This window comes from Alternaria atra (assembly GCF_907166805.1).
Source record: "Alternaria atra isolate CS162 genome assembly, contig: 28, whole genome shotgun sequence".
In the NCBI taxonomy this organism is placed as follows: Eukaryota; Fungi; Ascomycota; class Dothideomycetes; order Pleosporales; family Pleosporaceae; genus Alternaria; species Alternaria atra.
Window position 1 is genome coordinate 1,367,277 of NW_025091326.1, and position 23,816 is coordinate 1,391,092.

Below are 23,816 nucleotides of genomic sequence, written 5' to 3' on the forward strand. Positions count from 1 at the left end.
GTCATACGCCCTCAGACTTTCACCGGTATGTAAGATATGATACAATTCAATAAGGAAGATATACTCAGCCTAACGTCTGAACGGGGTGGACTCAGCCGCGTTGGCTTAGGCTATGAGGTCTTGGACTTGTCCACCACCGGATACTGGTCTGTACCGAAGGTAGCATTGAGCGAAATCCGACCCGAAATCTTTCCATTCTCCATACGGATCCAAGTGTCCACGACCTTCGCGTCCAACATGTCCTCTTTGACGACGATCTGGCGCGCGCCGCGTGCCCAGTTTGTGTAGCCGCCGTAGCCCGAGTGGCGATTGAAGCAGATGTTGAGGCCGTTGCCGTTACTAGGAGATGTATCGGGGAGATCTTTGGCCCATTTCATGCACCAGTCCACACCATGGTCGTGACCTGAGAAAACAGCCATAAGTCCCTCAGTCTCGACGAGCGCCCCCATGAACGGTATGTCGGCGCCGGAATACTTGCAATTGTTTCCGGTGCTGTCGCGTACATCGCCCTGCTGTCCGATGCTCTCTTCGTTAAGGCCTGGGTTCATGGTGCGGCTACGCCCATTCCGTTGGAAAGACCTCGTTGCATGTATCGGGATGTGCACGAAAGCCATGCTGGGGATCGCGCGACCATATTGCTGGGTGAATGCGTTGTTGGTGTTGCGGAACCACTCGACAACCTACAACAGTTAGCGTCTTACCAAACACTGTTGGAAATGTTCAGTACCTTCTCGTCAACCCAGTTTGTAACTCCGATATCATTGCCGTTAGGTTGATACTTGCGGCCACCTTTGCTATCGAAGAACCACAAGAGCATCTTCAGTTCAGCAGCATTCTGAGAGCTGTAAATGGGAACGAAGTAGTTACTCCAGCCGACTTGATCAACCTCGCCAGATACCAACTGCGTTGTATAAGACAGTTTCTTGCCATTCTGGCCCTTGATATCCCACCACATATGTTCGGATATGTCCCTAGTGCTGCAAGTCTTGGAAGCATCATGGTTACCGAACGTTGCGCCGAAAGGTAGGTTGCGGTTGACAAGCGGAGCCATTATCTGATCGATCAATGAATTTGCGCCTCCAGGTCCCACCCACTCGCAAGAGAGGAGGTCACCATTGAGGACGACAAAGTCGGGTTTCTCGTTGTCGAGGACGGAGTTCATGACACCAACCGTCTTGAGGTCTGCATAGGGCCGACCGCGTTGAGAATCAGCTACAAGCTGTTAGTGAGTGCTGATATTGAACATACGTTAGACGTGATAACTTACGCTCACCGAAGTGGAGATCACTGAAGACGGTGATTGAAAGCTTCCTGTCCGAGGCAAATTGGATACCCGCATACTGAGGGTTGTATCTGCTCTGGATAATGGCAGCACTAACTGTAGTAGCCAGCAGCCAAAAAAACCGTGTATGTCTTGTGGTAGGCATGGTGAATTAAGCAGATTATTGGGAGCTGATGTAGTTGATGGTAGTGGGCGAAAGAGTTGATCTTGGAGCAGAATCAATTGAAGTGAGGGTAGATGGTATGTAAAAGGAAGTGAACCCGGGGAGAAGACCGTGCTTTCGGAAATGGTGTGATGTGAGAGTCGGGAAGGGGGTCTACGAATTAATAGGGTCGGAGGTGAGGAACGACCCAGGGCTGCATCGCAGGAAAGTGGTCACAAGAGAGGAAACCAGCGTAGCCGCCCCAACGATATTCTTTCTGATCAACTGAGGTTGGTCCGTATCGTGTTAGTACCTGAATCTCGTCATTCCACCGTTTGATCGTGCTCGACCCTGTATGATGGCGGATGCTGCGTCGATAGTCCCATTGGCTTGATAACCAGAATCGCCTGAATGATAAGACGAAACAAGTATCACTGAGGGATTGCGACTCCTTTTGTTGGTCGGCCAGGGGTTGTGTACCTTGCTGCAAGTCTTATCGAACTTCTTTGTCGCTCAGGATCGAAGTCACCTTGATAAAGACGCGGAGATGCAGATGGCCCCAAACACAGAACCAGACGATGTTAAGACATTGCTAACAATGTCTTGTTAATATATGTCTCCCGTCGGAACTTAGGCAGCCTCCCTCGAGAAACAAATAAATTCGGCCTCCTCACTATCAAACGCTACATACAAGCGTCACTTAACAAGACTTCGGTGATGTCTAAATATGCCAAATTCTGTTCGATTTTGTTTGGCGTCCTTTTGCTGAGGAGTCGGAGGATAGTTATTGGGAGACTGGGAATGACAACCCCCCTACCAATTCTAAATTACCGTTACGACTAGTTAGAAACACTATCTTAGAGCACACATGGCACAACTGTGCTGGTATTATCTGTGTCGAGGAGGTAAAGCAGCTCAAGGAGTTTAGGGCGGCACTTCGGTCTCGACTTTGGTCACGGCTCGGGGGTCCGCAAATCGCGTTAGCCAAGACTTCCCCACCAAAATTTCCAGACGCGCGAAGATGGGTATCACTCCTCCACCTCACCTGCGATGAACGCCGAGGCATATTTGCGCAAGCAAGGCTGGCAGGGCTCAGGTCACTCTCTCGATCAAACCGGCCGCGGTATTAAAAAGCCACTTCTTATCGCGCACAAGAACGATCAACTAGGACTCGGCAAGAAGAAGGCCGCGCATACCACAGATGATCAATGGTGGTTGCGCGCATTCGACCAGAGTTTGCAAAGTATTGGTACGGGCAAGGATGTATGCGCTCATGTCTCCTCGCACGCGCGCAATCACACGACTAATGTCCCACACAGAGCACACTCGACCAGATCCGAACCCAAGGCATCTACCGCGGCGGTTTATATGGATTTTTCGTAAAGGGCGAACTTATAGGGGGTACCATCGGAGATAGCTCAGCGACTACTACAGACGTCTCCAACCCAGCGTCCGGCACGAGCACACCTCCAACGTCCGCATCCGACACCGAAACGCCTGCGCCTACCAAGGAGAAGTCGGACAAGAAGAACAAGCGCAAGCGAGAGGAGGCACATGCATCGTCCACCAAGAAGAGCAAGAAGGTCAAGGATGACGCCGCCGAAACGAAGGATGACGAGAAGGCCGTAGCAAGGAAGCTTGCGAAGCTGAAGCCTGCGGACAAGACCGACTACGAGACACGCGCGAAGGCAAAGGGCCAGACACTCGAGCAATATGTCCTTCGTCGCATCCAGAAGAAGATCGAGACGCGCTCTCCCAAGCCTGTTGAAGTAGTCAAAGAGAAGAAGCAAAAGCCAGACAAGAAGGAGAAGAAGATTAAAAAGGCAGCAATGGCGTAATAACAATGGTGATAGAAGGGCATAGCTGGAGAGAACAGTAGTTGATCAAGCCAGTCACTGGGCAGTCGTGCAATGCATGCTATACCTTCCAAGTCGAACGGCTATTGGAAACGTATTCAGATGGTGTTGGAGGACCATTACTACAAACCCGAGTGTGGATCGAGGAGCTACATATCTCGGATACCCCTTTGACGACATGGACCATATCTTAATACTGGGAATATCAGAGCGCGGAAGACGTTGATAAGCGATCTCAGGAAAGGCAGTGAGGACTGTGGGTAAGATCGTGGCGGTAGTCCTAGGATGAAGAAGAGAGCTGGGGCGCGAAACAGGATCAAGTTGAGAGTTCTGGGTGTATATCCTAAGTACGAAACAACCCATGTGTAACGTAAATGTCGCGACGTTGTAACGAACGAGTACTATTCAATTACTCAGACCAACAACACATCAATATCCAAATCTTACATCCAACCCCCATCACCTTTTCAATGTCCGTTATCATACATCCCCCATCTCCACCATAAGTGCAGATCCCCATCGTCGAAATCATCATCATCAATCCAGAAAGAAAGAAAGGCAAACATCATCAACGCAAAACCCCTCCAAACCGTTCCTCGCAAACCAACTCACCCCGTCTTCCCACTCAAGATCCAAGGTCTCTTTTCCCAAAACTCATCCTTGATGATATCTACATGTTCCATCAGCACAGTCGCCTTACTCCTCTTTTTCCTATCTTTGTCCTTCTGTGTACGACTCATGGGTACCGGGCGGCCTTCGTTGCCTTGTTGAGAAGTAGTAGCTGCAGCCCAACTTCCTGTTTCCGATTGTGGCTGTTTGCCTTTATTCGGCTTAGTATTGGAGGAGTTCGACTTGGAGGGTTTGGGACGGTTGGCGTCTTTGTTGCGGCTAGTGGATGGTCGGCTACTAGAGTGTGGTTGAGAGTTTGGTCCTGCGGTAGATGTTGAGGATAGTAGGGTATGCATATCCGGACTTGAATAGGGGTACTGTAATGATGCTGATGTAGGCGTAGACTGTGTTGGTGTAGAAACGGCATGAAGTTCTGCGATGCCAGGGTGGGAGACATTGCCTTGGCCCCAGACGTGACCGCTTCTGTTATCTGTGTCGCTGATTCTTCGTTGGGGCGACTCCGTTCCATTGGTGGAGGCAATGGCATACTTGTTCCATTCTTGCTGCGGACTGTTTCCTTTGACCTTTTCTCGCGTGCGCATCTCTTCCTCTGCACTCATCGGAGGACTTGGGAGAGCCTTGTTCTTTTGTATCGGTGGGCTTACTTTGCGGGGTGGCGTCGATGTTGTGTCACGGGGGCTGAAAACACTCTCCTTCTCATCGGAACTGTCCCTTGTGGCTTTGAGTGTTGTAGTTGATCGATGGACCGGTAAAGATAGCTTGCGCGGCTTGCTGTTGGCGGGAATGCTGGATATACGTAACGGTATAGACGGCGGTTTTGGTGCGGGTGCGCTAGAGGATGCAAAATACGTTGGCAGCGAAGGCTGACTCGGCGATCGCTGTTTGAGTCGAGAAGGCTTTACCTGAGGTGGATATGAAGTTGTAAAAGAAGCAGAAGCAGAGTGCGAGAATCCATGGCTAGCTACTGCAGTTGTGTGGTGGCGGTAACCTGCTATGGGAAAATCTGCGGGGAAGTCGCCCTGTGGTGTCGCTGGGGAAAAGTTGGTGCGTGTTGTCGGGTTTGGCTGATTCAATGACAGCGGAGGCTTGCTGCTTGGCTTTAATATCGGCGGAGATAGAGGCAAAGGCGTCAAGGAGGGTAGGTGCTGCTTGCCGTTCGACGAGGAGTTGTTGTTCCATGTTGCAGTCGATGGCGGCGAAAGCGGCATGGAGGAACCTGGCATAGGGCTGTTGTTCTCAGATCTGATCGGGTTGGACCTTAGTGGGTTAGGAAATGCCGATCTCGAGATGGTAGGTGGTGAAGGCGGCGGCGATGGAGTCGACGTTGTTGATAGGAAGGTTGGACGTTCACAGAGCTCTGGAGACTCCACCATTTCCTTTTGGTCTGGCAGATAAGGGATAGCCCTCTCGATAGACTGTGACGCCCGGTGATTGGATACTCGTTTTGGTGTTGGTTGAGCTATGGGTGGCGTGGGAAAGTCTGTCAGCACGGGTGACGATATCTCCTCGATTGGCGGAGTAGGGAAGAACTGTCACTGTTAGATACATGATTGAGGATGTGCATGTGGTCGAAGCATCTCTTACGTCTCGGTATAGTATTGTGCCCTTTTTGAAGCACTCCGGCTCCTTGTTGTAGTTGATTCCAAAATCCTTGAATAGAATCTCGTTCTTGTCGGATGACACTGTGCCCTTGAGTTTTTGTTCTGCTTCTCGAGCTCCCATACCACCTTGCTGAACAAGAGTCCAGAAAGTGGTGTTGTAAAGGTTGTTGATGTGGCCTGCGCGATGGTTAGATCCAGTCCATGGTCGACAACAAGATCAAGAAGAAGGTCATGTATGATGGCTTTAGCCAGAAGCCTAACCAGAAAGGGTGGGGAGACTGCGATATATCATGCTACTTACAGTCAACTTGGCGCCAGCTCATGTAATCCCGAAGATTGGTGTCGCTCGGATAGCACACTGCACGTCCATCAAACGAGGGTAGAGGAGGTGTAAGCGGCTTATCCGGAAAGTATGTAGACCAGGACCACACATAGTAAGAGGTAAAAGTAGATACAATCGTCGTAGTCAGCTTGCTAAACTTGGATCAGTTCTGGTCGAATCGCAACCGGACATAAAATAGTTGCACCAATGAGAGTATCTCCATACCTGGCTCGTCGTTCGAATAAGGCACAGTCTTTGTGAAAGACGAAACTGCGACTCACGTCAGCTAAGCAGTCCCGAAACATGCTACCCCACCCATGGATATACCGTGCCAGGAACCTTGGGCGACCTCGATGGAACATCAATTTACCTCAAACACAACATGCTCGAATGAAAAACATGCAACATACCTGTATTCGTCGCTATTGCCAAATGCAAGGACAAGGTCAGGCAACTCTTTCATGACAGCCTGGGCTGCAGCGTTCATGACATCGAGCCCATTCTTATCGTTCGGCTTGACGAACTCATACTTGGACGTAAACCTATTCGCGTATTGTTAGCGAAAACCGCTTGGTGGTATATAATAGCCGAGATGTTGGCCTGGGGCAGCAATATCCGTTCATGCAACATGATTACGGGTACCTGCATATCCCGGACCGAGAAAGTTTGAGTGAAGGAGAGAAAATTGGTGAGCGTACTTGGAAAAGCCACGTCCATCTATCCGTACTACGATCCATGTATTGGCCAGTAAAGCGTCCGGCTGCTCGAATTGGCGCACATATTCGTATCTGAAGTCCGTTAGTTGAGGTCCGGTGAGCTCGTGCAGGCGGTCAGCTCTCAACGATGGCGGCTGCTTCCCCACCCAGTCGAGAAACTATCGATTACTCACTTGCTGTTCGCCATTTATAACCCTTCTGTCGATAACAACCTTTCTGCCCCGGCACAGGCACACTGCATAGTCTTTGAGCGATAGATAACAAAAAGATGACGGACGTCAGCGTGAGCTTGTTTGTTGCTTGGGCGTGCGTAAGTGTGGTTTTGAAGACTGAGTGACTCCGGGGCCAAGGCTACCACAGCAAAAGACGGTGTTTCAGGTCCGCAGATGTAATGCAGCTACCGCGACAAGCTTCTCCAGCCGATTGAAGCGCGGATATCGAGCGCGCAATTGGCATCCTCCGAGTTGACTATCATGCATTGTGTGGGCACGCCCGCGGGTTGCAGAAAGTCTTTCAACATGGGATGAGTCCCCACACTCCGTTCCGGACGATCGCTGGCGCTTGGGCCAACACCATTCTCTCTTTTGAAAGAGTCAGACACCTTCGTCAGTACTTGACCACTAACTCGCGCATCGCACTCCTGCATCAAGAGGAAGACCTTTTCTTCGCATAGAGCCCAATGCGTCCCCGCGCCAAGAGACTCTAGCAATTCCCCCTCATCGCACAGACGAGCGCATGAAGCACTCGGACAAGCGGTATCTACCGATACCCATACGTAGTTGCCGGAGCGGCGCGAGCGGTGAAGCTGTTCAGATGCATCCCCGTGCTTCTCTCAATTGAACGGCACGTGTGACAGTTTCTACGGGCTTGATGCTGGGAGCGAAGCCGTAGCCTGACGCATACGGGACACTGGCTCAATAGGCTTCGATACTAAGGCCAGCCACAACACCATCTTCAAACATCAACACCATGCAGTGTATAGGAGCGCCGCCGATATCCATCCGGGAAGTCGCTATCCACCGGTTCTATCGTCTCTATCGCCACAATACTCGTCTCAACTTCCGAGGTCTGCATCACCATGTTCGTTTACTCGAGTGAGGACTTACCATTAGTCGAGTTGGACTTGGAGATTGAACAAAATTCCAGAGACTTGTAGCGGTCAACCCTGCAGGGGCAATATTGCACCAGTAGATCTTTCCGGAGAACGCTCCTGTTAACTAATCACTGACTGTGGCTGGCCTGTACTTCTATCGTTGTTGTTGTAGTTGTTGTTGATGACAAGCATCAGCCACTCCCAGACTAACGGACTCATAATTACAATTTAATTGTTTAAAGCAGCGGGCATCGTCACAAACGAAGGGCCGGACCGACGCCACACGAGCGTATCACAGCGTCAACGCCGGCTTGGACGTACTTTCCCGCTGTTTATTCCAGTTCTCTCATTTCCCCACATCTCAACTTCAGACCGTCGGTCAATCTCGCCTATCATTGTGTATCCGATCCGAGCGATACTATGCGAGAGAAACCCATCATGCGCCTTGAAGCGCAAAGCACAAAATATCAAGGAGCCGTTGCGCGTCGATCTCTTTCTTCTCTGACTGCCACGTGGCGCGCTTGTCCTCGCTCCAAATACCCGTACATGTCCAGGTTATGCCGTCGTCAATTATCCTGATGGTATTACCAGTCTTCGTTGGAGGTCTACCTTCGCGTGTTGATGCTCGTTTCATGATGATCCGATTGTAGTTACTTTGAGTTGGACTTTGTGTGGGTTAGTTACGTGATGGCGCCGATTTGCCGGTGGCTGCGTCTAAAGTGATAATGGGTACATCCTTAACCATGGTACCAGTGGTGAGTTTGCAATAGGATTGTACTGAGACCTACCTAGTAATGTTTCTCGATTGTCGAGGGCACATTCGCAAACAGGTCGTGAAACTGAGTCACTATACAGACCTCGTACAATACGTACTGGTAATATTGGCGATAACAGCCTATGGCCTCGCTGATATACCTCTATCATATCCGCCTCTCTCTGACGTGATCATAACACTAAGATTCCGTGCACCTTGTGCCGACTTCCGTGCAACGTTTTCCAATCCCCGTTCTCCACAACAACTACTTCCTTTGCCTACCCTCGCGTACTGTAGTGCCCAGTTGGCTGAGGAAGCTGTCTGTAGCTTTGAAAGATACCTTTCGTGGTACTCTATGGGACCGGATTGGGACCGACTGCAGCTGTATATTCGACCATGTTATAGCCAAGTTCATACTAGAACTTGAGCAATGCTTGAAGCGATAAGGTCGCGACTTCCTGTCCCAACAACCACAACATATGTATGGAACCTGATGCGTAGCTGTAGGGTAGACGGTGGGCATGCGCACTTCCCACAACCCAATGGTAACACTCGTATCTTCATAACGTCTCGCGATGGATCACTAAACAATTGATGGCGACTTCCTGACCCCGATACTCTAGTGACCGAACAACTTCAGCAATGTTCTTGAGATAGCTCTATTCAGGGTACCAGCGCACTCGACCTGAGGCCCAGTCCTGGTGTCGGCGGTTCGATGAACGAGGGCGCTGTAAGCGGCATTAACGACTTCATCATGAAGACCAAGTCGGCTGCTTTGAACGGCTTCTGCATGACGCGATCCTGTAACCCTCATTAGTATAAAACCACGGCTAACAAACTTCGGGTACTTACTGCTCCAGCAGCAATAGCCGTATCAATTTGTTCCTTTCGAACATTCGCTGTGACGGCGATGACGGGCAACCGTTTGGAAAAATACGCCTGTTCTTTCTCTCTTTTCCGAATCTCGCGCATCGCGCCAAGCCCATCGAGCACCGGCATCTCCAGATCCATCAAAACGATGTCGAACGTTTCTCTTTCCAGTATTTCGAGAGCCTCTAAACCGTGGTTTGCAACTGAAACATAGCATCCTGCTTTCTTGAGCTGCTTGCCGAGAACTTGCTGGTTGATGATGTTATCTTCCACCAACAGCACATGGAGTTGTCGAGCCGCTGCCTCTTGCCCAGCTTGTTGAAACATCTCTTTGAGAGTTCTGGGCTTCCATTCCACTCTTCGCGTCTTGACGTAGAATCCAAATGTCGATCCCTGGCCCAGAATTGACGAGACACCGATCTCACCACCTTGCTTCTCAGTGAGCTCTTTAGAGATGAACAGCCCCAGCCCGCTGCCTCCATACTTCACGTGCGTCTTCACGTTCGCCTGTCGAAAACGCTCAAATATCTTGTGGATTTCCTTCTCTTGCAAGCCAATTCCAGAGTCCTTGACGGTGAATGCGAGATAGATCTCTTCGCCGGTACCCCAATCCGGATTGCTTGTAACGTCGCCGTCTTGCTTGCCCTCTGTAGCCCAGAACATGTTTTTTGGAAAGAGGTCACGGGGATCTGATGTGCTAGCACCGAAGCGGATGGAGATAGTCGGCTCTTTCGATGGCTTGACGAACTTGATCGCGTTTGTTAATAGGTTGATGAATACCTGAGTCACTCGAGACGGGTCCAGATAAAGGTGATCGATGCCTAGGGCCAAGAATGATGAGTCTGGTGTAATGTTGTAAGATATCTTGTTCGTCTTCAGCTCAGCTTGGAAGATGTTGACGATAGAATCCACGAGCTTCGCGGGCTTGACTGCGACAGGTGTTATAGACAAGAGCATGGAGTCGAGCTTGCTCAGAGTGAGTACGTCGTCGATGATTCGTTTCTGATGGTTCGCACATTGCATGATGACGTTTGCGCTTTGCATGTTGTCATTTAGGACATCGAGACATGGTACGGGTATATTGGCGAGCTGAGATTGACATTCTTCGACCGCGTTCGCAATCGCATCTGCGCAGTGCACGATGGCACTCAATGGGTTTCGCATCTCGTGCGAGACTACATCGATGAAGGCCTCTTGTTGTCTCTTCGCTTCTCTTGCTTCAGCGGCTAATCGAGCCTGAAAGGTCTGCGCCCAGCACAGTCTGCTGATGTCAGTCGTACAAGCCATCACACTGATCACGTTTCCATGCTCGTCGCGGTATGGGAAAGCTAGAACTTGGAGTTGGGCAGGTTCAGGATCGCCCGTGGGAGGCGTATACATGCGCTTCATGCGCAAGTCAGCTGTAACGTGGTCGGCGCCCTTGATCAGACGCTCCCAAACGTCTTCAGCCTTTGCCCGATCATCCTCATGATAGGCGTCGAGAAACGCGAGGCCAACTGCGTGATCTGAAGCAGATTTTCCGGCTAGCTCGTAATAATGATCGTTGGCCCAGAGCATATAACCATCTAGGGATACATGACACATGCCCACAGACGCATGATCAATCAGATGGCGTAGCTTTAGATCGCTAAAAGCAAGATCGGCCTCCAACTGCTCTTGACGTTTCCTATTGGCTTCGTAATCGACGACAGACGATACAATGCTCGAAACCATGCGACTCAGATCTCGAATGAACTGTTTACATATGTCATCGTGCGGGCGATAGGGATTTGTACCAAAAATAAGGTAGCCAAAGAGGCGTGTGCCGCACATAATAGGTAATATGACAATCTTCTTGGACGGCGCACCCCAACCACCCCAGGTGATAGACAGGAATCGGTCGTCATGCTCGATAATCATCTGGTCTGCACCGGCTCGTCGCAAATCCGGGATCAATCCTTCCTCGCTGTCAATGGTGGCTTCTTCAACGACGAGGCTGTGTCCTTCTGGAAGTCCAATATGACCATGAAGTCTTAATTTATTCGAGCCTGGAGTTTCATCCATTCGGTAGAGCATGGCCATTGGCACATCGTTGGGATTCGTTTTGAGCGTGGTGAGAATGTGGGAGTAGACGTCGTCGACACACTGAGAGGGGACGGAGGCAAGTATATTCAGACAGTTGGTGCGGCGTTCGGCGAGTTTCTGGCTTGTGACCTCGTAGCTAGTCTTGTGTCAGTTTAGGATTGGAAACAGTTATTTGTGACTGATATGGCCATGTCCTTCAGATTGTCCATTGCACGTAACTCACGTCGTGTTGATGAAGCCCTCGACGGCGCCTGGCATGCCTACTGGCACAAATCCCCCCGAGAAAAAGGTTTCCTCGGTATATCCTTTGCGCTCAACCACGGTGGGCGTGGCAGAACTGTAGTTTACGCCAGTACCTGCTCGCTTGGCCTGTATGAAGTATTGACTAATGGACGGCCATAGATCCGGATAGCCCTCCTGGAAAAGGGACCCCATAAGCTTAGGGTGCACGCCAGCGGCAAGGGGAGCATATGCCTCATTATATATAGCCGTGAGATTAGAGATGTCTCCCCACCAGAGGCAGGCTCCGCGTGAATCGGAAAGAACATAACTTGCAAACAGTCGCAGCGTCGGACTCCACGTGCTCAATGGTCCCAGACTGGTACGCGACCAGTCTGTATCGCGGAAGAAGCGGACGTGGTCCGTCTCAGGCAGGGCGGCCGTCCAGTCGTATGCGCATTCATACTCGGGCCTCATGGGGGGAGTTCCGAGGCCTTCGTCTGGGGGAGGGGTAAGCATATACATGTTGCTGCCGACGCAGATGTGACAGTCGCGAGAGAGACACAAGATGGCTGCAGCATCCTCTAAAGAAGCCGACGTGTGCGAGACGACGCGCTCAGGGACTCGGTTATCTTATTACTATGCGACCCTTTGGTTCTGACAGCGACGGTGCTTCTCTCGGCAAGTATTGGCGTCGATTGTAGGGTGGGCACGGGGCACCATCGAAGATGCAAGTGCTCCCAATGCAGATCTGCCGGAATCCGATCGCCTCGAGCCGAAATCACATGTGGTCTGCATCCACCCCGTAGTTTTGTCTGAACTCTGTTGTCTACATATGCCGATGCACCCTGCACTTGAAGAAACGATGTCTCGTGGTCATACAAACACAAGACACATGGTATTTGGCGGAGCGAACGTTCTCCTCCGCGGGCATCACGGCGCCACAAGCGGCTGATCCTTTTATCCATCGACCGATCACCAACATTTGGGCCATGGGGTCAACAGGGGCGCCATGTTTCTACCATACAATTGAGCTGCTCCGAGGAGTTTCGCAGCCTCGCCAAACGCACCTAGTCGCTAATCATCCTCCCATCGCGTTGGAGCTAAGTACTAATCTAGTCTTGTAACCCACCCACTCGTACGATATCTGTTCGAACCGAGTACATCTGACTCACATCACTGCGACCTTTACCGGATTTTAATGCAAATTGCACACCTCTTCTATTTGACAGCTGATTGAAAATATGTTTACATTGTTCTCCTTCACCGACCACATCAAGGGGTAACCGCCTTGCGATCTCGGATGGTGAGACCATGAGGATACAGCTGTTCAAAAGTCTTGTTCGAATCTTCTTCGGCTTCCAACTTTGCGCGGAAACAGTACGGTCGGCCATCGCGATGAACGAGCTGATAGCTTCCTTCGTCGACCTTGCACCGTTGCACCGTACGCAATGTTCCATCTGCCTCGATCACAAGCGTCGAGTGCCATGGCGTCGCGCCCAAAGCACCTTTCTCTTGCTGCGGAATGACCGCCATGGACAGCTTATCTTTACCCCCCGAATCGTGAATTGACAGACGGACGTATTGTGTAGGTACGGCTGCCAGCGCGGCGGAAAACGCCTTCCAGCGACCCATCATCTCTTTTGCCGTGTTGGCGATATTCGCAGCCTGATCTTCTGGCGATAGTGCGTTGTGCTTATCATTGAAAGCCAGATCCTGCTTCAAAAACTCGAGATACTTGGTATGCGTCATCTGCATGTCGCTGGTGGACGTGTTGGCCATATCCGCCTCGAATTTGGGATCTCCATAACGTTGCTTGAGCTCTTTTCGGATATTTGCTGCATGCTCGAAGTAGTACTCTCTTGACTGAAAGTCTCCGGGATAGTCGAGCAGATCCCACAGTCGCAAGAAGCTGAGATTTTGGAGGTTGTTGGCTACAGCGATTTGTCGCACGCCCTGCCCGAAGTTCCACACGGTTTCATCAGTCACACCAAGCAGATCTGCTATTGTCAGCTATATATCGAGGCACAATATTATCTCCGTCCCACCCACCATTGTAAACGAGGCCATCCGAAGTGATGTGGCATTCCGCGCCATACTCGTATATCGCTTTAATCTTCTCGCACAGCCCATCGAGATGCTTCAGCGCAAGCTCCTCGCCTAAATCCGGCAAGACACCCAGCACCTTGTCTTTCGTATTTGGCGACTTGAAAGGAAACCCAGGAAGTAGCATGCGAATCGGTTCCTTGCGCTCTACCTGGCTCGCAACAACGGGGAGGAACGTCTCGAACCCATCCCAAACTCCAGTCCGCTCGTAGTTCAGGCCGTACTTTTCGATGATCTTTAGTATTTCAGTTGCTTTCGCCTCCGCGCCGGTTACATTGTTAGTTGAGGCCATGATATCTATCGCGTCCTCGGTGATGCAGAGCTACAGCAGGGCTGCGCGTTATATATGATGTTCTGCTGCGTTGCACTTCAGCTCCTGCTAGGGCCTGCATCCCAAGACCAGGCGTCCGTTGAGGCACAGCTGTAAGCACGCATCAATCTGCGCCCGACTCCTACGCTCGCGTATATTTCACCGCCTGATATCTGCAACTCGTATTGTTGGCAGCTGAAAGTATGATAGGGCGAATGTGTAAAGATCCATGTAATCTAATTACTATGCTACTACATTGTTGTGAAGCAAACTCTTGGCCTTATCAATTCCGATGTTGACAGCCCACGAAAGTCGCACTTCCCTCCTGTACAAGAATCGTCAATGATCAAGAACGTTTTGAAGCAATCTATTTCTGTTCCATTCAGCCACCCAGCCTCTGCGGCTCGTAGCCCCGCAGCGGCTAGTTTGAAGCGGCTAACAATCTTGGCACACAATGGCCCCCAAACTTCTGTGTTTTCTCTCTTCTGATTTCTCGACACCCTAATTCCGAGTTACTTACCAGCGGACTTTCACTATACGCCTAACAGCAGTTCAGTTACGTGTCACTTGTTTGACAAGCTAGTGTTCATGATCCCTCTAGTCTTGCATGGTTAGACAAACCGCATGTAGCTGCGTTGGGTTGCAGCTATCGTATCACGGAGTCACTTTCGTCAAAGCAAACGCTAATTGCTGAACAAATTCATTCTCTATCATTGTGTTATCCTTCCCATATATATGCCAGATTGGCGAAGTAGACCGATCAAAGATCAAAGCTTGGGTATCGCGCGAACCAGTCTTCCACCCAGCCTCGAGGAGAACTACGGACTAATCCTTTCTGGAGCCACCTCTTGTGTTTCCTTTACGCTTTCGAGAGACTGCCAATAGTTGTGGTTGTGATCCTCTCTTGCAGCGTTGTTCTCCCAGGTTTCGCAGTACCCCCATTTCTTTTCTCAAAGCCCTTATTTTTAGTATCTTTTTTCTCTTTCCCGTCTTCAACTGATCATAGTCGATGAGCATACGCTCAGAAACAAAGATACGCGACATCCCAACGTTACAAGCATAATAACCTCGTCTTTGGTCAAATTCTTCCTCGATGCACAAAATTAGGGTGCCGATCTTCTTTAGGTTTTCATCTTCGCTGAAGGAGAAGAATTGTGCCTTCGTTCTGTGCGACCAGGCGAAATACTGGGCGAATTTATAGCAAGTGTATTATTCGAGATCCTGGAGGCCTTCCTTCCACTCTAAAGGCGCTTTGCTAATTGGATACTGAAACAGCTCGTAGAGTTGAGCTTGTAGCTTGTAGGCGGCAACCAACAGAGGCTGCCCGTACTTGTAAATCAACGCCTCCATCTCATTCTACTCCAGCTGCTCCTCCCTCAGCTTGGCATATATTGTTACTTTTTGGCGAAACTAGTGTATGGAGACCCTCATCATCACAACACCTACAGCTGTAGACACCCGCGAACTTGTTACGCAGTCAGTTATCAGCGACTCTACTGCAAGCATTTTTACGAACCAGTGTATAGTCGCAAAGGTTTACTGCATCTCTTAGTCTACGCCATTCATGCAACTCCATAGTCCAGGCAGATGATGCAGCGCTAGACAAGATGTCGCAGGCCTTGAGTTGTCCTAAAGAGATGGTTGCAGTGCAGCTGGGTGGAAAGTAGACTTCTAGTACAGATCTCGGAAAGCCTACTCAATACATCCCTGGTCATCTACACAAGACATTACCAAAGGTCCTCTAGAAGACTCCCGTGATACCGAGGCTGAGTTTGCGCAGAGTGGGGCCCGTTGGCACCGAGACATTGAGTTCTGTCGCAGTCGGTTTGCGCAACATTCAAGACATGGTCTTTTCCACGCCTGCCTTCAATTAGGCAGCTGAGAACTTTACCATACGGCACCTAGATCTAAACCTTCAGGATATGTTGATTGACGGGACCGGCAGCGTTGCTGATATCATCGATTGGGATGGAGCCTTCCTTACACCTCATTGCATGGACGCCTCGTCGGTACCGAAGTTTCTGAATATGACTGGTTCCCCGAAGAAGCTGGTGGTTTATATCAATTTCCGAACCTTATGTGGCGCTCAGATTACTATCGTTTTATCTACGCCGCAGCCATGGTCCACGAGGCTCCGATGTACGAGCATCCGGACGTATATTTTATCTCCAACTCCGCCATCTACACTCCTGCGCTCGATGGTGTACTGAGGCTAAACGACGGCGAAGACGTGGAAGACTTTGTTATCAAACTTCTACAGTCGATCTCTAGACTTAACCGGATTCCGAGGACGGAGTATCTTGTGGAGCTTGGTCGTTGGTATGGACGAAGAGGAAGAGCTTCGAAACATGACATCGCTGCCATGTTGGAGCCGCAGCTACTGGGAGATAACTACTTCAAATTGCTATGTGCTACCACGGAGCAGTCAAAATCGTCCTTGGCTCAGTGTTCTGTAGATGGCGTTGAAGCGACTTCTCGCAGCTGATGCAAAGCTCGGTTTCCTGACAAGGGTGCTATCATCGCACATCAAGACGGCACTTCCCTGGCTGTCGGCGAGCCTAACGAACACACCTCTGATCTTCCAATCAAGAACGACGGCTGAATAGACTACATACCCTCGTCTCACAAACTGTTCAAAGGAGGAACCATTGAACTTCATCAAAACTAACACTTACCGGAACTGTTCGTACAGGCAAGATTGTTTTTGCCGAACGGCCGCGGATCCGTGGCTGAGGAATCGTGACAGTTTCAACTTGTTCTGGTGCTTGCGCAACGCAACTTCGCCACACGTTTCCGCAGTACTGTCAACTGAACTAGCTGCAGGCTCCCTATAGCCATGGCTGGACAGTGTGCTTCGATCAATCGGTTACAAGTCATAACTGGAATTGACCGCACGCGCACAACTCGCCCGTTGCACTGGCATCATGTAGGCCGCTAACGGAAGGAAGTCAGAAAGACTGTCAAGAAGTCAGAAAGGTTGTCAGAAGAAAAACCATAAGAGTCATGATCAGCGAGTGCGACCTTTCTTCAACAGTGGAAGCGGAGTCGAGAGCATATCGTAGTGAGTAAGCATTACGTCATTCGTGGAATTAGGCACTCGTCCGACCACCAAACAGGCCGTTACAAAGCATTGATTTTCAGCGTTTGTTTGTACGGACTTGACAGACCATAGAATTGTATTCAGAAAGAAAAACTTCACTCGTCACCCACTCGCACCCGAGTTTTGCTCGTCACCATGTCCATCCTAATCACCGGTGCCTCTGGGTGAGTGCACTTCCATTAATAAACTCTACATGTGTAACTCATCAATATGACAGGTACCTGGGAGGTTCACTTCTTGCACAGCTACACGACACTGTATTTCCAGGCAACAAGACCATATATGCTCTAGTCAGATCCCAGAAACAGGCGGAAGCGGTGGGAAAATATGGAGCAAAACCCCTTATGCTCGATTTTCAAGATGAACAAAGTGTTACGAAGAGCGTGGTGGATGCGCAGATCTTTGTCATCTACTTCCTCATAGATGCTGCGAATTCTGATATGCAGATACCTCTCATCAAAGCTCTTGCCGAGGTCAAAAAGCAGACTGGACAGGAAGTGCATTTTCTGCATACCAGCGGCGCGAAGATCTTTAGTGAGCATGCAGGAATGACTACCGATCGAAGGCTTCTTGATACCGACCCAGAGTTGTACAACCTTCAGAAGAGTTCCAAGGCTCCGCATCAATTCCTAACGCAAGTAAGTTTCGAGACAATGAGGGGATGCAAGGTCTAAATCTTGATCATCTTTACTCATGCAACCCTAGGCAACGAACGCGAACAACACCGTTATTGAGACGGCAGAGAAATATGGTGTCCGCAGCTACATCTTCATTCCATGTATCGTGTATGGCGAAGGAAAAGGTTTCGGTAACAAAACCTCGATTCAAACCGTTGCCGTGGTCAAAGCTGCAAGGGGTACTGGAGCCATATATGATATTAACCCCGAAGGCTGGGTGGGTGCAATGAGAGATTTGTCAAGACAAAGGCCGGCATACTAACAGCCCAGTCAGACTTGGCCCGTATGCCACATTAACGACAACACGAAGCTCTATGTGGAACTACTGAAAAGTATTATACGCGACGAGAATCCAGAGTCTGGGCAGAACGGGTACTATCTTGCTTCTTCTGGTAGTGTGGCTTGGTACGATATCTATGCCGCCATGGCGAAAGCTCTTGCTAAGCGCGGAGTAATCGGCAGCGCCGATGTTAAGAGGGCAGATGATACAGCGCTAGACAAGATGTCGCAGGCCTTGGGTTGTCCTAAAGAAATGGTGGCAGTGCAGCTGGGTGGAAAGTAAGTCTACGTGAATCATCGCGAATAACGGTTCGGATGCTGATCCAAGACGTAGATGCACACTTGAAACAAAGAGGGCCTACAATGTAGGCTGGAGACCGGACTATAAGGCGGAGCATATCATCGAAGCGGCAGATACAGAGGTTGAGCTTATTTTGAAGCACCTATGAGCAACAAGTGGCAAGATTCATCAAGTTCATGGAATGTCTCTGCTTGGCATCAAAGCTTCTTCCTCAAACAAGATTGATATGAGAGCTTTCATGCACCAATGAATAGGGAAACCCCCACAAAGACATTAGCAGCTCGCATTCTCATATTCCGAGTAACGCATCCTGTCTCTCGTAGCCAAAATCACTTGTTCATCTGTCTGCACAGCGATAATCACACGGTTCATATCATTCCTCAACCGGACTTAGCAGGCGTACCCATGATATCTTCCAGCTCTGACTTGGTATACCTTTGCTGTGGTTGCTACAATGTAATGTTAGCCACATCTCCTCTCCCTCACGTAATCAGTAAATTTACCTCAATGAACTTTGGCCCATCATACTCGTGACACAGCTTGACATAATCCATCAATGGGCCCATGATCGTAGTATCGACATTCAAGGCCGGACCACTCAGCGCAATCTCCAAGTCATACGTCAAGACAACGACTGGGCCTCGAAACGGCAGTCCAAAGCTCTTGTTCTCAGCGAGTGCACGCTCTCTACGAAAATTCGTGTCGTAGTTGATTTGGACAAAGTATGGCAAATAGCAGTTGTGGAAAGAGAGCCTTTTGATCTCTTGAGCTGATGCGCCTGTGAAGTGATGTTCGAGGCCGCCTACTGTACCTTGCTCGTCGAAGGCGAGCATGGAGAAGATGGGTTCAGTAGAAGTTTCGGGGAAGTATAGGACATGCCGCATGGGATCACGTATGGGTTCCTGAATAGCTTTTGCGTACATCTTGCAAATAAGCTTGTGGTTGGTGTCCCAATCATGTTTTTGACAGGTTGGCGAGCAATAGCGGATGTTTTGCACTTGCTGCATCTGTTCTTCGCACCGGGTATATGACAGGTAGCGCAAAGATCTGCGATGCGGGTGGGTGCGGGAGAGACTGAGATATAATCTTCTAGCATGAGAGGATAGCCGAAGTCTTGGGGTGTGTTTGACGTGTTTACAGACATGTTATTGTTCTGTGGAAACTGGAGTTAATAGGGTGAGGTCAGAACTTGTGAATATTGTAGATATTGGGGTGTATGAGATAGCTCGAATCAGCGAACCGCAAAGATGATAGTAGAGTCAATGAGTAGGCTAGAAGATAGTAAATGGAACTGAAATGAGCCGTAAGACATGTAAGACAAGGTCGAAAGACCTCACCTCACCTCAAGCAACGTATGTCCTTTACTTGAAGCCGGGATCAAATGTACAGGCAGTCTCAGTATGGGCGGTAGAGCCACTGCGATGGATGGAAGAAGACATCGAAATCCACACCACCAAACACACCGATCGCAGGGAAGAGATCACACTCTCCTCTCAGCCCAGTGTTACCTCCCTCACTCCTGATGTCGAGCTCCTCGTTGCCATCCCAGCCGCCTTCTTTCACCCCGTTACGCGTGAAGAAAACATCGATATCCAGCATCCTTCCCTGCTGCGACTGCTCATACGAAGGCGGATTCCGGGGAACTGAAAAGGTGACACCGATACCCACAGTATCGCCGGGCTTGAAGGCCGAGGTGAAGTCGATGCCGCCCCATGCATCGTTGACGTACTTTCTCCCGTCATCGCCATGTACACCAAGACTGGCACGCTCCCAACCCGGGAGACGGAATGTAGGATACGGTGGTGCGACGAAGCCTATCGCAATGCCGGCCTCTGCTTCTGAGAATGAGAAGCCACCGCGACCTATGCCGAGGACTTTTAGCTCGAAGTAGATAGTCTTGGAGCATTGTGTGTTGAGCGGTGAGTCCCAGAACACGCTATACATGGGCAGATTTGTGAGGATGCTCGAATCCTTGCACTTCGCATGGGTGCGACACCGCCAGTGACCTGCTTGAGGTTGAGGGAGTAGATCACCCAGATACGACGGCGCTTTCAGCAGAGCTAGTTGGCCATTCTGAATCGCAGCATGAGTGCTAGGCTGGAGGTTTTGTGGTGGCCAGAGAGGATTCATGTTTGTCCAAGCCAAGGCACGATCACCTTCCGCAGTAGATGCGTTAGCAGTGGGAGAACTATCGTAACCCATTGACGGTGGTGGAGGGAGAAGTGCAGTATCAGGGATGACAGTCCAGTCGTGGTATGGCGGAGGATCCCAACTAGGAGGCGGTTGCTGCGGGTATGAAGGAGGCGGTCCTGCTGGAGGTGCGTAGCCTGAGAACTCGTGTTTAGGCGGAGGTCCGGAGGGAGCAGTATAAGACGAAGATCCGTGGCTTGGTGGGGGTCCTGGAGGAGCGGAGTACTCAGACTTCGATGAGGATGAAGCCTGGTTCGGCGGCGGGCCAGGAGGGGCCTGATACTTCTCCGTTGGCGCTATGTTATGTTGCTGTTCTTGAGGTGAGTTGTAGTAGGGGTTGTTCGAGTTTCGGTTGTGGTCGTCTGTTCCATATGACGTTCTTGAAGAGCTATCATCGCCCTTGATCTTATCCTTCCACTTCTTGAACATGGTGGCTTTGGGGGCTAGAATTTGTACATGAGGCTCTAGTTATAGCCGCTGGGAAGGTGACGGGTATTTGACAGGATCCTCGTTGAGGAATGACTGCTATGACACACTATGAAGGAAATGGGCGCAGTTCAATGATGATGTATGGAGGTTGGGTTGTGGCTGTGCATGCGTGGACAAACATGTTGATTGTCATCTAGCCTTCTACGTCATCGCGGCTTGGCGAAGACCATTGAGCCCAAATTTCGGCCACAGTGTCACGCTTCAATATCCACCAAGCGTGATCGCAGGGAGCTGCTAGCACCATGTTCTTTGTTCATGCCTCTGTCGCATACCTTCCAGCAATGGCCTTCCCCCTGACCCTTCCTTCCAGGAACTTCACTGGAACCTCGACTTCCACATCCCTCAACCAATCACCCATGCCTTTCGCGAAAGAATCCAACCTACTACTCCCGCTAACGCCCCTACCCAACACACCATAGACCACAAAATGTACCGCCATGATAGCCTCGAACTCCACTCGTTCCACGAAGAATCTGTCGCTCCAACTTTCTCCAAACATCTCCTTGAGTTTAGGCATCGTAAGAAAGCTGCGGAGCCAGTTCCAGCTTTCGGCATAGAGGGGTGATGCGTGTGAGTAGGAGGACGGTAGGCTGGTAGGTATGAAAAAGCCGATGTTTGCGTTGCCGCCTTTGTCGCCCGAGCGGGCGAGCACCACGTCTCCTAGCCGCGCACGCGTTGTTGGACCGAAAGCCTGAAGATCCACCGGATTCGGAGTCTCGTAACTTTGTCGTTTTCCAATCTCTTCAGACTTTGGGGGCGGCGTAGTGGTCAGTGTCCTCGATTCACCAGATTCGAGCATGTTGATCGCTGTTTTGAGCTTGTTTTGCGGCCAAATCGCCGGATAAAAGGATAAGTACGGTTTCGGTATTGCTGTGCGATGGTCCATTGTACTATGAAACCCTGAGTAGTGTTGCATTGCAAAGTCCGCCAGTAGACTCGCTAATCCCAGGTTCACATTCGGATCGCTGGTTTCTGCAAAGATACGGCAATACGATGTACTTCTGAGCTGACTCTTCGGGTTAGACTCTGGCACTCCTATGCGCTGGAATTCCAGGATATCGAAATTCTCCAGTATGCCTTTCTGTTTGAGGCCAAACTTGATCATGCGCTCCCAGAGGTCGAACTTTTCGGCGGTGGCGTATCCGGTCGCATTGACGACAATCTCAGACTGGTAACCTGCTTGGTAGAAGATGGCAAGTTTGGTAGTAGGTGGAGGCGGAGCACCTTTGACGCCCCATACGCGGACTCTATCCAGACGTTAGCGATATCACTATCGATAATGAAGAACCTAGGTGAGAAATATTCGGACATACCTGTTTCTATCCTCAGCTTTGACCTGCACTTGATCCAGAATGGCCTTAACGTCGCTATTCAAGTAGATGTTTCCTTGCAACTCATACAGAAACTGACATTTGACAGTGTCTTCGGTCACAAAACCTTTCTTTGCATCGTGTTTCGTAATAACGCACGTTCCATCCTTTTCAACTTCCGCAATACCGAACGTGAGATCGTAAAGTTGATCTAAAGGATACTCGTAGAACCCCGCAAAGTTTGAGCCCGTCACATAGCCACTGCATTCAATGAGATGACCCGCAATAAGCGCTCCGGCAAGCGCGTCGAAGTCAGTGTCATGCCACGAGTACCAGTACCACGCGGCACCGATGACAGGACTGGCGTCTGAAACACGACCGGCTATGATAATGTCTGCGCCTTCTTCGAGGCCTTTAACGATTTCGCGAGCACCAAGGTAGACGTTTGCACTGACAATCGGCTTATCGCTCTTCAAAATATCAAGCGCATGGTCCGCGACCGTCACTTCGCTGTTGTCGGAATCTAGGTGCGGCGGTAACCCTTTCTCTTTGATGTCCTTTATCTCGTCGATCAGATTATCGCCGGACACGTACGCTACCTTCAAGTCATAGCCTTTACTCGTAACCTATATAAATCTGAGTAAACCTTATATCAGAGCAACTGAGTCGAGACATCCAGACTTACGAGTTCTTGCACCTTCTCCGCTAGCCCCTTGGGGTTATGCGCACCCCCATTAACAACGACCTTGATTCTTTTCTCATTCAACTGATCAATTGTCTGTTCGATACCATCCCAGGCTGTCTTCTCCCAACCGGGATGCTTGCCTTCTGCATGTGCCTGGGCGTTCTCCGCGATGTTGACTTCAGCAAGATAGTCACCAGTAATAAAATCTGTGTCTCCTAGTTCCGCTTGATAGCGCATATGATATCCTGGATCGCCTATGACATGTTAACCTGAGATGAAGGCTAGACATGGGGTTAGTGTTACCTTTATAGCCCGAGCAATTCGCTATTCGTACTGGACGGGTCCCCCGCTGCGTCGTCCATCTTGTGCTGCAGCCAGATGAGGACATGACAGCTCGTCTCTTTGGTCAGAAAGTAATTCGCGAAATGGTTACATGTGCTATTCAAAACTGCGATGACGATGCATAAGCATGCGCATGGCGTAGATCCAGCACTATAGCAACACAACTCCAACTTAAACCCTCCCACCATACACCCTACATACAATACCGCATTCTCTCCGTGCGTAACATAGACCTAGATGCGGGGTGCTACCCCACCTTGGACGACTCGACTAGTTCGATCTACCGAGGACCGAATCGGGTATCCCAACGTTAGCGAAATCCAATATCCGTTCATCTACCGTGATCGGCAATGCTTGGACAACATCGTTGGCGACTAAGGCAATTTAGCTGATGAGCCGATTGGCGTGGCTTGCGCTTTCGTATGAGACCCAGTAAATGATCGGCCCGAGTTAGATGTGTTTCGGATGGATCAGTTTA

At 50.2% G+C, this 23,816-nt stretch overlaps 8 protein-coding genes across 8 annotated transcripts; 2 read left to right on the forward strand and 6 right to left on the reverse strand.

Annotated features, from left to right (window-relative positions):
• Positions 1 to 110: 110 nt before the first annotated feature.
• ALTATR162_LOCUS7503 (uncharacterized protein) lies at positions 111 to 1,427 on the reverse strand (the record flags this gene model as incomplete). The annotated part of the gene is made up of 3 exons (XM_043315131.1): positions 111 to 680; positions 728 to 1,212; positions 1,268 to 1,427. 3 exons carry the CDS (start codon positions 1,425 to 1,427, stop codon positions 111 to 113), a joined length of 1,215 nt encoding a protein of 404 aa, XP_043171066.1.
• Positions 1,428 to 2,474: 1,047 nt separating this feature from the next.
• Positions 2,475 to 3,262, forward strand: ALTATR162_LOCUS7504 (uncharacterized protein; the record flags this gene model as incomplete). Its single annotated transcript, XM_043315132.1, has 2 exons — positions 2,475 to 2,687; positions 2,744 to 3,262. 2 exons carry the CDS (start codon positions 2,475 to 2,477, stop codon positions 3,260 to 3,262), a joined length of 732 nt encoding a protein of 243 aa, XP_043171067.1.
• Positions 3,263 to 3,888: 626 nt separating this feature from the next.
• On the reverse strand, positions 3,889 to 12,026 carry ALTATR162_LOCUS7505 (uncharacterized protein; the record flags this gene model as incomplete). The annotated part of the gene is made up of 7 exons (XM_043315133.1): positions 3,889 to 5,439; positions 5,495 to 5,688; positions 5,813 to 5,985; positions 6,244 to 6,375; positions 9,082 to 9,197; positions 9,249 to 11,466; positions 11,554 to 12,026. 7 exons carry the CDS (start codon positions 12,024 to 12,026, stop codon positions 3,889 to 3,891), a joined length of 4,857 nt encoding a protein of 1,618 aa, XP_043171068.1.
• Positions 12,027 to 12,824: 798 nt separating this feature from the next.
• ALTATR162_LOCUS7506 (uncharacterized protein) lies at positions 12,825 to 13,947 on the reverse strand (the record flags this gene model as incomplete). The annotated part of the gene is made up of 2 exons (XM_043315134.1): positions 12,825 to 13,549; positions 13,602 to 13,947. The coding sequence occupies 2 exons, from the start codon at positions 13,945 to 13,947 to the stop codon at positions 12,825 to 12,827; spliced, it is 1,071 nt and encodes a 356-aa protein (XP_043171069.1).
• A 3,253-nt stretch (positions 13,948 to 17,200) lies between these two features.
• Positions 17,201 to 18,470, forward strand: ALTATR162_LOCUS7507 (uncharacterized protein; the record flags this gene model as incomplete). Its single annotated transcript, XM_043315135.1, has 5 exons — positions 17,201 to 17,229; positions 17,283 to 17,703; positions 17,771 to 17,959; positions 18,017 to 18,300; positions 18,356 to 18,470. 5 exons carry the CDS (start codon positions 17,201 to 17,203, stop codon positions 18,468 to 18,470), a joined length of 1,038 nt encoding a protein of 345 aa, XP_043171070.1.
• Positions 18,471 to 18,702: 232 nt separating this feature from the next.
• Positions 18,703 to 19,245, reverse strand: ALTATR162_LOCUS7508 (uncharacterized protein; the record flags this gene model as incomplete). Its single annotated transcript, XM_043315136.1, has 2 exons — positions 18,703 to 18,771; positions 18,826 to 19,245. 2 exons carry the CDS (start codon positions 19,243 to 19,245, stop codon positions 18,703 to 18,705), a joined length of 489 nt encoding a protein of 162 aa, XP_043171071.1.
• Positions 19,246 to 19,717: 472 nt separating this feature from the next.
• Positions 19,718 to 20,941, reverse strand: ALTATR162_LOCUS7509 (uncharacterized protein; the record flags this gene model as incomplete). Its single annotated transcript, XM_043315137.1, has 1 exon — positions 19,718 to 20,941. One exon carries the CDS (start codon positions 20,939 to 20,941, stop codon positions 19,718 to 19,720), a length of 1,224 nt encoding a protein of 407 aa, XP_043171072.1.
• A 313-nt stretch (positions 20,942 to 21,254) lies between these two features.
• ALTATR162_LOCUS7510 (uncharacterized protein) lies at positions 21,255 to 23,384 on the reverse strand (the record flags this gene model as incomplete). The annotated part of the gene is made up of 4 exons (XM_043315138.1): positions 21,255 to 22,248; positions 22,315 to 22,937; positions 22,997 to 23,250; positions 23,300 to 23,384. The coding sequence occupies 4 exons, from the start codon at positions 23,382 to 23,384 to the stop codon at positions 21,255 to 21,257; spliced, it is 1,956 nt and encodes a 651-aa protein (XP_043171073.1).
• Positions 23,385 to 23,816: the final 432 nt, after the last annotated feature.